The sequence below is a fragment of the Panthera leo genome, chromosome B3 (genome assembly GCF_018350215.1).
Source record: "Panthera leo isolate Ple1 chromosome B3, P.leo_Ple1_pat1.1, whole genome shotgun sequence".
In the NCBI taxonomy this organism is placed as follows: domain Eukaryota; kingdom Metazoa; phylum Chordata; class Mammalia; order Carnivora; family Felidae; genus Panthera; species Panthera leo.
In genome coordinates this window covers 119,102,627-119,116,772 of record NC_056684.1, presented here as the reverse complement: position 1 = coordinate 119,116,772, position 14,146 = coordinate 119,102,627, and the positions used below count along the sequence as shown (strand labels likewise).

General features: G+C 45.1%; 1 protein-coding gene across 5 annotated transcripts in view; it reads left to right on the top strand.

The window, feature by feature from the left end:
* Positions 1–12,999, top strand: part of AREL1 (apoptosis resistant E3 ubiquitin protein ligase 1) — a 48,174-nt gene extending 35,175 nt beyond the window's left edge. For all 5 annotated transcript variants that reach the window (XM_042943800.1, XM_042943802.1, XM_042943797.1 and 2 more), the window contains exons 9-20: positions 1,496–1,573; positions 2,459–2,600; positions 2,732–2,853; positions 3,825–3,900; positions 4,384–4,493; positions 5,404–5,583; positions 5,753–5,878; positions 6,577–6,706; positions 6,794–6,852; positions 9,233–9,322; positions 9,725–9,900; positions 10,006–12,999. In XM_042943800.1, the coding sequence (XP_042799734.1) occupies positions 1,496–1,573; positions 2,459–2,600; positions 2,732–2,853; positions 3,825–3,900; positions 4,384–4,493; positions 5,404–5,583; positions 5,753–5,878; positions 6,577–6,706; positions 6,794–6,852; positions 9,233–9,322; positions 9,725–9,900; positions 10,006–10,108 (1,392 nt within the window). In that variant the 3' untranslated portion in view covers positions 10,109–12,999. The remainder of the gene's footprint in view (positions 1–1,495; positions 1,574–2,458; positions 2,601–2,731; positions 2,854–3,824; positions 3,901–4,383; positions 4,494–5,403; positions 5,584–5,752; positions 5,879–6,576; positions 6,707–6,793; positions 6,853–9,232; positions 9,323–9,724; positions 9,901–10,005) is intronic.
* Positions 13,000–14,146: the final 1,147 nt, after the last annotated feature.

The window sequence follows — 14,146 nt, the reverse complement described above, 5'->3', positions numbered from 1 at the left end:
TCTAGAAGGTCTGTGTACCTTGGTGCTTTAGAGCACCTGAGGTGTTCTGTCCTTTGATTGCTTCTGGGAAGGTGTTTCAAGGAATGGCTCTTAGAGTTTTAAAGAAAGCTACTTTTGACCATTAAACATTTTTCACTAGTATAAAAATTACTGTTGGCCCCTTCTGCTGTTTTGAAACAATTTGATCTTTCATTCTTGGATTCATGAAACCACAATAAATGCATGTCTCTCTCAGGCTACAAGATTGGAACACAGAAATCTTGGCAGAGGCAGGGAGGTGAACTTCCCAAGGCCCCTGAGCTAAGAGGCACTTTGTGTTAGGATTTTCTTTTGAGTATTTGTATTTTGCTTATTCATTCATACCTCGGAAAACTGAGCTTTTGAAACATCCCATTCTATCCCTTTAATCTCATAACCAAAACTGAGTCCCAATTCCTTTCTACTTCAGACTTTGCTAAGTGTCATTAAAAGCTTGTCCTGCTTTGAACTAGGGGAGTGGGAATGAGGGCCAAGGTGAGGTACAGATGAAGCTAGTTTGACCACGAGGTGGTAATTGTTAAAGCTGATGATGGGTTCATCATACCATTTTCTCTTCTTTAGCATGTGTTTGAAATTTTCTTAATGAAGAGTTTGTTTTAAATCAAGAAAAAGCCAGATCTGTACATTTAGATAACAGGTTTTTTTTAGATTAAAAGTGATTGGTTTTGTCTTTTTCTTTTTTATAATGGTATAAAGAGACCCTTCTTTATTCTCACCTATTTTTATGCGCTTTTTTGTTTGCAACCACATGACCACCTTTACCCTCCCATCCCCCACCTGGCCTCCCGTGGCAAATCCTGGGTACCATTCTTTTTTTTTTTTAATGTTTATTTATTTTTGAGACAATGCGAGAGACAGAGTGCAAGCAGCAGAGGGGCAGAGCAGACAGAGGGAGACACAGAATCTGAAGCAGGCTCTGGGCTCTGAGCTGTCAGCCCAGAGCCAGACGCGGGGCTCAAACTCACGAACTGTGAGATCATGACCTGAGCCGAAGTCGGATGCTTAATCGACTGAGCCACTCAGGGGCCCCCCTGGTTACCATTCTAATAGAGATAAAGCAGTGGGTAGGGGCCACAGGTATCTCCTGTCCATTGAGGAAGTCTGAGCAGCACTCAGCTGAACAGAAGGAGATTTTGATTGTTTCTAGGTAAAATGTTTACTCATAAAGTGAAAATCAGATCTCAGACATTTAGAACTGGTAGTAAGACTTGAATAGGAAGATTATGAAATGTCTCTGTGTGAAATTGCATTGTCAGAGTAATATTTTCAATTTGCCTGTTTTAAGATAGAATTGATGTTATTTATTTTATTTTAGTACTAAAAAAGTATCCTCTTTGTCCCTAGAGGGAAAGGGTTATGAGGAATGGAGGTAGGGACTCTGGTTTTTTAATTACAGTACCCAGATAGACCCTTTTTATTTATCACTCACTTCCTTTTCTGTATGTTGTCCCTCCAGCAATTCTCAGTGAAGGAGTTCTACCTGAAAATCATTCCCTGGCGCCTTTATACCTTCCGAGTATGCCCAGGAACAAAAGTAAGTTGAACCTTACATTTGGTTTATGCTGAGCAGGCTTCAATTCTGGAATGTTTCAGCCTTTCGTTTATTCCTAGAAGGGCTTTTGGTGTTTCTGGAAGTTCTTACTGTGCACACGGAATTCATTGCCGAATAAAGAAAGGGTCGTCTTTTGTCCTCACGACATGGCATGAAGGATACAGAAGTTCTAGAAAGACACATGCCTAAAGAAACAAGAATTGGTAGCAAATCAGAATTCTTCAACAGTTCTCTTTTGCCCCGAGACTAAGTTAATGGAGAAGGTGTTGGCAGTTCTGGCCCAAGCTTGGTTTTCCAACATGCTAAAGCTAACTCTTTTAGAATCAGCATTCTCGTTTATTAAAAACATTTGTTTTAACTTTCCAAGCTTTTGGAATCTAAAGGCAAATTGCTTTCCTCCAGCCAGTTTGCCCAACCTCATCAGGTATTTGTATATCCTTCCTGCCTTCAACAGTGTATGTGTGTTTCTATATGTATATGTACACACATACACACACACACACACACACACACACATTTACCTATAATAACCTTGATAGTTTTTTTTATTTGTTTAAATTCTCGTTAGTTAACATACAGCGCAATATTGGTTTCAAGAGTACACCCTTCTTATATTTTATGTTAGGAGGTCTGTATTGTTAACCTGCGATCCTCACTAAAGGCAGTCTCTGTGACTCCGTTAATTTAACATAAGATTGGATTGTAGAGCACGGAGATGAAAAACACAGTGATACACTCCTAGTAGGTACTCACTTCGAGAAAACAGGCTTAACTTATTTGTTGGTTGGTACTGAAGGTTAGGGATAGGGAAAGTTTTTGCTGGATTTGAGGGTTTTATACTAAACCTTTTCTTTTGTCCTTTGTTAGTTTTCATACCTCGGCCCCGACCCCGTTCATAAGCTCCTGACACTGGTGGTAGATGATGGCATTCAGCCGCCCGTGGAGCTCAGCTGTAAGGAGAGGAACATTCTAGCAGCCACTTTCATCCGCTCTCTCCATAAGAATATAGGTAAGATTGGACAGGGATTCTGACAGGGAAGGCAGTGACCCCAGCCACGCTGGGCGTCTGAAGGTGTGGTGTGGACTGCACAGGTGTCTTGAGATGAGGCTGTGATCATGATGGATCTTCTTGCTCCTCAGGAGGCTCCGAGACCTTTCAGGACAAGGTGAACTTTTTCCAGCGAGAGCTTCGGCAGGTGCATATGAAAAGACCACATTCCAAAGTCACCCTGAAGGTCAGCAGACACACGTTGTTGGAATCGGTGCGTAAAGTTTCATTTCCGTTGTCAGTTGTCAGGATTTTGCAACTAGAAACCTCTTTGGTGTTTGGTTGTGTTCTGCAGGTTGAAACCCCAATTTCCCTTCTCTTTAAACATCTCTGTTAAAAACTGCTCTTCTCTTTGTTTGATTATGTACTGAGTTTGGAGTAGATTTGTTCAAGACCTGTTATTCAGGGGAGAGACTTGTTGACACGTCGGCTTTATAATCTGTACCGAACTTGTTCCTGAACCATCTCCTGGAACTTGTGTGGGGAGAAGGTAGAAGTAGTGGTTGACAGAAGAAAGTTCTTATTCTTGAATCCCTGGAATAGAAGAGCTCTTGTTGGATTAAAAGGAAATGACTTTTGTTGTCACTCTGGTCTGATGGAAAAGGAGCACCTGATGTGTGTCTGTCTCCACTGCACAGACACTGGCATAATTCTTGCATTCCTCAAGAATGAGAAGGTTTGGTCCCTGTCCAGAAAGTGTTTGTGATGTTTGGCTCTGGCAGGTGTGACTGGAAACCCCTTTTCTCAGCCACATTCCCTGTGTGGCATGGCTCCCTGTCTGAACATAGCCTGTGGATAAAGATTTCTAGTGAACACTGTACTTGAAAACCAGGACTCCTTGGTTCTCTTGCTGACAGCTTACTAATTTGAGTCCTTTTTATTTCTCCATGTAAGAGTTTTCTAATTAATAAAATGAGCATTAAAAAAAAAAAAGCTTCAAAACCTCCCAACAAAGCAATGGTATAAAGATGAATTAGGTTGTTTTTTAAAATCTTAAGTTTCTTCCGGAGATCTGTGCATTTTAAATAATAAGATGGCATGGTTAAAGCTTACATCTGAGTACTGTCTCTCCTCCAAGTACTAATGGTTACAGGGACAATGGCATTGTTCTTGTGTTTTTGTGTTGAACACCCAAGAGATGCCAGCCAGTCTTCTGACAGTTTCCTTCCCTTCACTGCTTTTCAGTCTCTGAAAGCTACTCGGAATTTCTCCATCTCAGATTGGAGCAAGAACTTTGAAGTGGTTTTCCAAGACGAAGAAGGTCAGTTTTAAAATTTCGTATTCTTTTCCTTTTTAAGTTTATTTATTTTGAGAGAGAGAGAGAGAGGGAGAGGGAGAGATGGGGGGTGGCAGAGAGAAGGGAGTAGAGAATCCCAAGTAGAGCCCCATGCGGGGCTCCATCCCATGAGCGGTGCGATCATGACCCAGATCAAGAGTTGGACACTTAACCTACCGAGCCACCCACGTGCCCCTCATATTCATTTTCCTGGGATCTCTGATCTCCCGTGTTTCCATACTAGGGGGCATTACTCAGTGAACAAAATATCTTGAGTCCTTTAATCCTACAGAAAGGGATGGGGTTTCCAAAAAAAAAAAAAGCCCGCAGTTTATGTGGGTTGGAATGGGGAAACGCTCACGTAGTGGAATGGAAGGAAGGTGGAGAGTGTTGAATGATGAATAAAGGAACACAAGTAACAAGAGATGGTAGGCCAGAGTCCCTTTTTATTTTTATTATACCTTTCAGCTCTGGACTGGGGAGGGCCTCGCCGGGAATGGTTCGAGCTAATCTGCAAAGCATTATTTGATACCACCAATCAGCTCTTCACCCGATTCAGTGACAACAACCAAGCATTAGTGAGTTTGCGACTTCCCTGTGGGCGGGTGGCAAATGTCGATTGCATCACAATATGTAACTCCAACGAGGGTTTGAGATCATGCAACTGTCCTGGAAATCTGACAACCTGTGTCTTGTTCTTAATCTCGATACTTACAGTATGAACCAATTAGATTGCCTCCCTCCTCTTTGCCTTTATTATTTCAAGTGCCAAATAAGAGAAAATGCAGACGATGAGTATTTGACTAAGAAGTATTTTAGTGCAGTGGCCGTTCTACTAATTACTATTACAATGATTAAGCCACTTTTCTCAAAACATACCTAAGGCCATTGACTTTTGAACTAGATCTTTGACTAGGCAGAGGTATAAACAGTAGAGAAGTAGACTTCGTTTGAAAGAATTTCGGGTTTAGGGAAAAGACCTCCCATCATCCATTGGTTAACTTCCATACTCAGCCAGGGACCACAGACTTAACGTAAGATTCTTCTATTTACTATAAGTCTATCTTTGCCCTCTATCTTCCAGTCAGTCTAAATTACTCATGTTAGTTACCAAACAACTAATGGCATTTAGACAACTCTTTGATTCTAATACTGAAATTCTTGCTTCCTTGGGATGGAGTTGTTGGGGAGGGTCTTTCCAGAACCAGGCTTGAAGAAAAATGGCCCAGAGCCTTTGTTTATTTATTTTTTTAATATTTGTTTTTGAGAGGGAGGGAGAGAGAGAGAGCAAGCGCATAAACTCAGGAGGGGCAGAGGGTGGGGGTGGGGGACAGAGGATCTGAAGTGGCTCTGGGTGGACAGCAGCAGCGAGCCTGATGTGGGGCCAGAACTCGTGAACTGTGAGATCATGACCCGAGTCAGGGTCAGAAGCTTAACTAACTGAGCCACTCAAGTGCCCCAGAGCCTTTTAATCTCTTTCTTTCACAGGTACATCCCAATCCTAATCGCCCTGCTCATCTGCGCTTGAAGGTGTATGAGTTTGCAGGGCGGTTGGTGGGCAAGTGTCTCTATGAGTCCTCTCTAGGAGGAGCCTACAAGCAATTGGTCCGAGCTCGATTCACCCGCTCTTTTTTGGCCCAGATCATAGGCCTACGTATGCATTATAAGGTAATGTCTTAGGTATGTGTTTTTACCAAGGCTCCTGGCCATTAATTCTGGAATTCCTCCACTCTGCGCTCATTGTTCTTAAGGGGGGAGGGGTAAGTGGTTCCAAGCAGTTACAAATTGCCTTTCTGGGTACGAGTAGTCATGTTCTGTTGTCTTTCTGTCTTCTCAGTACTTTGAAACAGATGACCCAGAATTCTACAAATCTAAAGTTTGCTTCATCCTCAACAATGACATGAGTGAGATGGAGCTGGTCTTTGCAGAAGAGAAATATAATAAATCAGGTCAATTGGATAAGGTGAGAAAGAGAACCAAAGCCTTGGGTCCCATGGTTCCCAGCCTGCTCTACAGCAGGGCTGTCAAATGGAGCTTTCCGCAATAATGGAAATGTTCTTTATCTGGGCTGTCTTTTGGACACCCAGCATGTGGCTTGTTATCCACCAAATAACTGAATTTTTCACTTTATTTCATTGTCATTAATGTAAGCACGTGAGGCTAGTGGCAACCATATCAGGACATTGCATCCCAAGGTTGATGATCTTGGCCCATTTAATGGAGCGAAAGACACATGTACGCATATATCCTACCCACTCCTCCTTTCCAGTAGAAAAAGAACTTAGTGATAATGAAGTGTCACTGCATAAGTAGCTTTGGGGGGACGGCAGTGTCCCAAAGGTCAGTAGGGGCTTAATTTGGGATCATAGAGACGTGAGGCTCTTGCTGACAAGGAACCGTAATATCTTCCTGTTCCGTCCCCACTAGTTGACCAGGTCAGAGAAGACTCACTCCGATACCCTAGTAGCTAGTAGAATGTGCTGTGGTAGGACCGCTGAAGCTTAGTAAGTATATGAAACCAGGTGTGTTGTGAGGTTGAGGGTGCAGCAGACGCCCGTTGCTGTGATGGAGTTCGTTAATGCTGTGTTTATGGGACATAGCGGCTGAGTGTCGTCAACTCCCAGCCACAGCCTCCCCCGTCTCTTTTGCCTCTTCTTTCAGGTGGTAGAGCTCATGACAGGTGGAGCTCAAACCCCAGTCACTAATGCGAATAAAATCTTCTATTTAAATCTACTGGCCCAATACCGACTGGCCAGTCAAGTGAAAGAGGAGGTGGAACACTTCTTAAAAGGTGAGAGCCTGTCTGTTCTTGGTCTTGAGATAAAAATCCCTGTATCCACAACGTGGGTCTGGCTTTAACTTGGCTACTTTGTTTCAGGTCTGAATGAGTTGGTCCCTGAGAACCTTTTGGCCATTTTTGATGAAAACGAGCTTGAAGTAAGTGCTTGCAATTGCAGACCCCCATTCTTGACTGGGTATTTGAGTGTGCACGCAGGAACCAGCTTGTTGTGTCTTCTCTTATGAGATGAGGTGGGGAGGTCCTTCGTTCTAGAGTTGGTTTCCCTTTTGTGACCCTCCCATGCATTTACCCTTTCTCCAGCTTTCAGAACATTAGAATGTGAAAAGTAGAAACTGTAGCTGATTACCCTTGAAGAGTAATAATTAATAGTCATTTATTCATCAAATATTATTGATAACTGGTTGAATAGTAAAGAACATTGGTATTGTGTGCAGTCCTTGTAAATCCCATGACATTTAAAGTTGATTTTAGGGAATAATAGAATATTTTGTTCAGAGACTATTTATTGTCTCCTGTATGAGACACTTACACAAACGTCCTTTGGACATTTGAAGCATTAGAGAACTAGCAGTGAATAAGACAAAGCCCCTGCCATCATGGAGCTATGTCCCAGGGAAGGAGACAAACCAAAAGATGTGACATATTTCAAAGCTTGGGGTCACAACGCTACATAGTTAATATATTCTTATTCAGATCCTGTAACAACCGAAAAATGCTATAAGATGGTGAATGCCATTCTGTAATTATCAAAATAGAACTTGTGGGCAAAAAATAAAATCAGTTGGTTACTTATTTGTTGCTCACAGATGATACATACAAGGCAACTTATCAGTTCCCACTTCACACAGCTTTTATGAAGAGTGTGTTTTTGCAAACTGTTGCCTGTAAGGAGGAAATTCTTCAAAAATGAGAAAACAAAAGAGTAGTTTCACGTGGTCTTATAGAGTGTTTATTCTTATTAACTGAATTGGCTTCAAGAACAAGAATTAAAGCCGGGTGCAATTTTCATCACATTTGTACCTTCATACATGAAATTCAAACAAAATGAACGCTCCATCTCTCAGCCTAAAGTTTCCCGTAGATTATCATCTAGTGCTGTTTATTTTGGGGGCTGAGGAATAGCTAGCTACTGGTGTTATTTTGTTTTACCATGAAGCATGGCATTTGTAACAACGTTTAAAAGTGAGTAGGAAGGAAGGACACAGTCTCTTCCAGTTACTCGGCACTCTACTCGCACTCATTAGCTTAGCAGGTTCTTCTTGAAGGAGGCAAGGCTCCTCAGGTTTAATTTGGGCATTTCTGGTCTCTTGATTAGGATGTATCTTTTTTTTTTTTTTAAACATTTATTGATTTTTGAGACAGAGACAGAGAGAGACAGTGCAGACTGGGGAGGGGCAGAGAGAGAGGGAGATACAGAATCCAAAGCAGGCTCCAGGCTCTGAGCTGTCAGCATACAGGCTGACGTGCGGCTCTGACTGATGAACCACGAGATCATGACCTGGGCCGAAGTTGGACGCTTAACGGACTGAGCCACCCAGGCGCCCCAAGATGTATCATTTTTTATAACTATTGAGTAAGTACTCACAGTCTGCTAAATCACATGCTGGTGCCTGAACCAAATTAGGATATCAACAAGATGTTTAGGCCTCTGAAGTCATTAATGTTCTCATTTTTTTGGTATACTTTTTAATTTATCTGATCAAGTAGAGGCCGGGCTAAAGGGAAGGTAGTAAAAGTTCAGTCCACAAAAGAAGGATGGATCCCAATCCACAAAAGAAGGGAAACAGAAAAGGCCATCTGAAATATTCATAGGAGCTGGGACTTTTCATCAGAGGGAACGGGCCTGCCTTTTCTTCCTGGTGTTCCTAGGCTCTCTCCAAAGCAGACTCAGTAAACACTTGGTTCTTTTTTTGTCCTTTGTTTCAATTCAGAATAGTCTACAGCAGTAGTTTGTTTTTTTTTTTAAACAAGAAAGCAGTTCTTATTCTGTATGCCTTTTTATTTTATTTTTTTAGAGAGAGAGAGCTTGTGTGAGTAGGGCAGAGGGAGAGAGAGAATCTTAAGCAGACTACGAACCCAGTGCCGAGCCTGACACAGGGCTCGATCCCACGGCCTTGGGATCATGACCTGAGCCAAAATCAAGAGTCAGATGTTGAATCGACTGATCACCCAGTAGTTCTTAATTAGGGGTGCACATCAGTAACAGGAAACTTTTTCAAAATACACAAGTTCCTAACCCATTCCTGGAGATTTTGCTTCCGTAGGTCTGGGGTAAGGCTTTGGGCATCTACATATTTTTTTAAAAAGCTGTGTGATTTTTACCACGCTGGTTAGGAACCATTGGCCTGTTATAATTAATTTTCCTAAAGCAGAGTTCTGGCATTATGATCTCACCTTATGGTCTTTTTCCTGGTGTTTTCTTTATTCCATATTTTGCATGTTAACACAGGCAATTTTGACCTTATGTTGTGTCTTTGTCCCCTGACTGTCCTGGTAACACCTGACTATCTTCTCCAGCTGCTGATGTGTGGGACTGGGGACATCAGTGTGTCTGACTTCAAAGCCCACGCAGTGGTCGTTGGCGGCTCATGGCATTTCAGAGAAAAGGTAAGTGGGCCAAACTTCCTTTCATTGGATTTGTGCCCTGTTACAAGGAAAAGCTTTCAGAAGAGAAGTATCCAGGAGTCAGAGAGGCAGACGTATCGACTGGGAAAAAATGACACATGAGGGAGAGACAGGTGGTTGTCCAGGCAGAAGGGAGCCCTGGTCCCTCGGGCTGTTGTGCTGCCTGCCACAGGAGTCGTGCGTGAGAAATGCAAAGGAATAGAACCAGGCAATCAACGACCACCCTGCTGACTGTGTGACAACAGAAATTCCTAAAGAGGTTGTCGACTGTAACCATTGCTACCCTTGTCGCCCACTTCAGAGTATCCTGTTCTCTCCCCAGGGGTCAGATCCTAGGCTGCACACTTGTGTGTGACCCCACCTTGTGCTCTCTCTCTCTGGCAGGTCATGAGATGGTTCTGGACTGTGGTTTCCAGTCTGACCCAGGAGGAGTTGGCTCGGCTGCTACAGTTCACAACAGGCTCCTCTCAGCTACCACCCGGAGGTTTCGCTGCCCTCTGTCCCTCATTCCAGATTATTGCTGCTCCGACCCACAGCACGCTCCCGACTGCACACACGTGGTGGGTACCAGACCGTCCAGTGCACGCTCACGGGGGAGGGTCGTCCCAGCCCCTGCCAGTGCTTCTGGCAGTGTGAGTTAATCCCTTCTCCCCTTGCCCTTCCAGTTTTAACCAGCTGTGCCTCCCCACGTATGACTCGTACGAAGAGGTGCACAGGATGCTGCAGCTGGCCATCAGTGAGGGCTGCGAGGGCTTTGGCATGCTCTGACCGCCCTCCTGCCATCCACCTGGCCCTGTGCTTTCCGGAGCACCTGGGTGCACGTAACAGCGTGATAACACTGACCCAGACATCCACGTAACGTACACGGAACCATCGGCCAGAAGCTGCTGCATGCTCCCCAGTAGCTGGAGTATTTGGTCATCTGTGAGCTGGATCCTTCCCTTGCTGCTCCCTACACATCTCTCCCACAGGCCACTTGGGCACGGTGTGTCATGTGAGCTGCTCACTCAGTCACGAGAGGAGGACCGTGCTGCCGTAACTTCATTTGGTTCTTAGAAGATCTCAGTGGCAGGAGCTGCTTCAGTAGCTGAGGAAGATTACACAAAGGGCTCAGCTTTCTTAGAAGGCTGGCCTCCGCCTTGCTCAGCCTCCTCTGCTGGTGTCCCTGAGAGATCCCCTCTGCAGCCCTCACTACTTGACCTGAGGTGATGTGAGTCCCTCTTGTGGGCATGGTGATTGCCTCTTCTCACCAGGAGCCGGGAGAAGCACCTCGAGGAAGGGGCCCACATGAGCCACATGAGCAGTCTTCATTTTTGTCCCTCTGCACAATGGCAGGCTCAGGCCATGGTACTGGACTACCTCTAATGGGGACTGATAGCACAAAAGGATTTTTTTTTGTGTGGTGTCAGAACTGGAAAAGGAGCTTTTTCCCTGAAGGCATTTCTGGAAACGATCATTAATCCATAAAGAACTCTCTACGCTTTTTTTTGAGTTTGAGCCAGTGAGAAAAACAGACCCAAGAATGTGAAAGATAGCTGGGCTATAGCTTCCAGTGCCGAATATGATTTTCCCTTAGGGCCTGGGACACGTCTAGGCACATGGCTGGCTTGAAGACTACTGACGTTTGTCCCTGAGTTTGTTCTTTACACTGAGGTGTGGCTGGGCCTGGCCACTTACCTTCAACTTATTCAGTCGGCTAAGAGCTTGGGATTCTTTAGCTTTCTACGGAAGAAAATTTTGTAGCAAGGGATTGAGACAGTAAGAATAGCATGCTAATGATGCCTGGTTCTCTCTTTGCTTGGTTTTCTCTGGCAGCACTGAGGCAAGGGAAAAGGGACCTGTGGCTCAATCACAGGTCCTTGGGGTCAGGGCACAAGGAACATACATAGAAGAGCTGTGTCAAACAACAAACAGCCAGCTGCTCAGTGACTTCACTCTGTCAGTTGCCAGCAGGAGTCCCAGTGGAGGGAGGACGATCTAGTAGGTTCGGTTACACGATGACTGAAGAGAACCTGCAGCTGTCTCTTGGAAGATCACACCATCCTTTCTCATTACAGTTTGAATACACACATCTTCAAGACTCAAACTCTCATCAACTCTCCAAATTTCTGTGTTTAAGAAGGCTTTGCTGCAAGCTACCCTTCTCAACGGGGCATTCAACTCTGAGAATATTACAAGCCATCCTTACTGCCAAAACCAGCAAGTACAGAGGCCAGAGATGAGGCAGGACTTATGGCAATGCCCTGGCCTCGCGGAAGCATGTCTGAGCCCTCCCGTTCCCAGGGATCACAAGGAACAAGCCCTCCCGAGCTGCTCCCGCTGCTGCCTGACCTCACTCTTTCGCAGTCGTCATTTGTCCTTGGCATGGGTGCCGACCTCACTCATTCTTGGGGTCTGGGATCCAGCGTCAGGGCCTCGACACCCACAGGGTCCTCCATGCCACACGGTCACTGCTCTCCTCAGGGACCAGGACAAGGTGCTGCTGCTCGCCCCAGTGTCTTCCCATGGGACACATGCAGGCGAGTTTCGTCATCACCCTGGACAAGGCGACGTTGCCCCTCGGGCCTGGAGGGGGGCTTCCAGCTGGGGGTACGTGGGCTGGTTCTGCTGTCCTTGGCAGTTGATCCTCTTCTGGACTCTGCATTCTCCCCTCCGTGGCCCTCCAGAGACTGCTGCTGGAGCTCGATTTGATTTTCTTGGCTAGATCTGTCATTTTAAGCTCCAGTCATAGCACTTTTCAGAGCATCCTGGGTGCCACCGCGGCTGGCTGCGGCCGCTTGCGTGCCTGTGGTGGGCCTCGGCCCCAGGGTCTTTGTGTAACAAAACCCTTTGATACTGTTGTGGTTTTCTACTCTTCAGGGTACTCCCTCTCCCAAGTCTGTTCAGAAGTATCTTTGCTCTGTTTGGCCTTTTCCTTTTCTCTTTTTTCTAATCTTGCTCTGGTACTAGTCAATATGGGAGAAAAAGGTACATGTCAGAGAGAAGGGGGAATATGTGTTACTTCTCGGGCAATTTTTACTTTCGTGTTTCTTCTTTTGGCCAGTTCTTTTGTTGATGCCCTTGTGGCCCAGGTACTTGGGGGAGGCGGGCTGAACGACTGGCCTTTTAGTGTCTTTGAGGGAAGTCAAGCAGCAAGTGAACACCAGGGAGAGCATCAGCATGTTTTCTAGAGACCAAGCCCTGCTGCAGGTCCGTCAGGCCAGGCAAAGGGGCCAGGCAGCTGTAGTGAGACTGTAAATATTTTGTACAGGAAATAAATACCAAAAAGGGTTATGTAGCGAGTGACTCTTCTTTAAGTGGCGACTCAGGGCTCAGACTGGAGGTGGGGAAGGAAAGGAAAGATTTGGAAATGTTTTTGCATTTTCCCAGTAATTCTTTCAGAAGCTCCCAGCGCCAGGTAGAACGTGCGCACAGAGCCCTGGCCTGTCCCAGCTCTTCTCGCGCCTCCGTCCTTCCCTGACCGCCGTCCCTGATGCCGGGCAGGGCCATGGTGCCTGACAGGTGCTTGTGCCCACCTCCTGAACAAGAAACCAGTTTGGCAAGAGCAGAGGGTGTCTGTTTTCATCAGTCTTTTAAACATGAATTTGTCGTTTTACTGTGTAAGAAACTCAGCATAGAAAATTTGGAAATAAAAAGCACGAGAGAGATAATTCACCTGCCATCCAGCGGTAACCACTGTTAAGTGATGCGTATAGCCTTCTGGTTTGTATACAGTCACATTTATTTCCACGCCTCCTCTCCCCCTCCCCACCCTCCCCGAAGTGGGCTGGCATGGCAGACAAAAATACTGCCTGTCAAAAAGTTTGGAGGGGAGGGGCACGTGGTACCAATTCTTTTCCAACCAAAGGTAAGCATGGCAGAAAACCAGACCTCAGGGCCCTGGCCTTATTGGGGAAGTAATCTTGGTGTCATTACTTATTGGTTCCCAATTGGGAAAATTGGAAGATCAACAAAATTCCGTTTGGAATTGTGTTTAAAGTACTGATTTTTGCCCCATCTCCCAGACCTAGTGAATTGGAATCTTAAGTTTGAACGCCACCCTTAGAGTGCTGTCACTCTACTCCCACCTCCTCAAGCTTCTGAGTGATATGAGATGTCCTTAAAAAAACACAGTTCTGCCCCTCTAACTTCATGTTTTTAGGTTACCAGTCCTACGTCTTTTATACTTGCTGTTCTCATGGCTTTGAGTGAGTCCCTGGGAACGGTCATCATTGATTGATTTTAGCCTATCATGAAGTTATTCTTAAGACTCAAGAGGGTGGCCAGATTGCTCTTGAATTAACACAGTAAGTACTAACTTTAGCCTGTCATGCACTGTTACCTCTGAGCCACTGCAGTGAGCCCTCTGACCTCTGCCCAGCCACATTTCTCTGAGAACCACAATAGAGATTCTCTGACAGGTGGCTTGACCCAGAGGCTCCTTGTCTCTACTTCTGCTTCACTTAGACCCTCAAGCATAATCGAACACCTTCAGGTATTCTGTAATACTTTTATTTAAAAACAAATTTCCTTTTTTTTTTCTTTTGAGATGTAACATATATACAAAGAAAAGGTCAACAGGCAGGCACAATTTAATAATTACAAAGGAAGGGCGCCTGGGTGACTCAGCCAGTTAAGTGTCCGACTTCGGCTCAGGTCATGATCTCATGGCTCATGGGTTCGAGCCCCACGTTGGGCTCTGTGCTGACAGCTCGGAGCCTGGAGCCTGCTTCAGATTCTGTGTCTCCCTCTCTCTCTGCCCCACCCCTGCTTGCAATCTCTCAAAAATAAACATTTTAAAAAATTTAAAAAGAATAAAGAAAATGA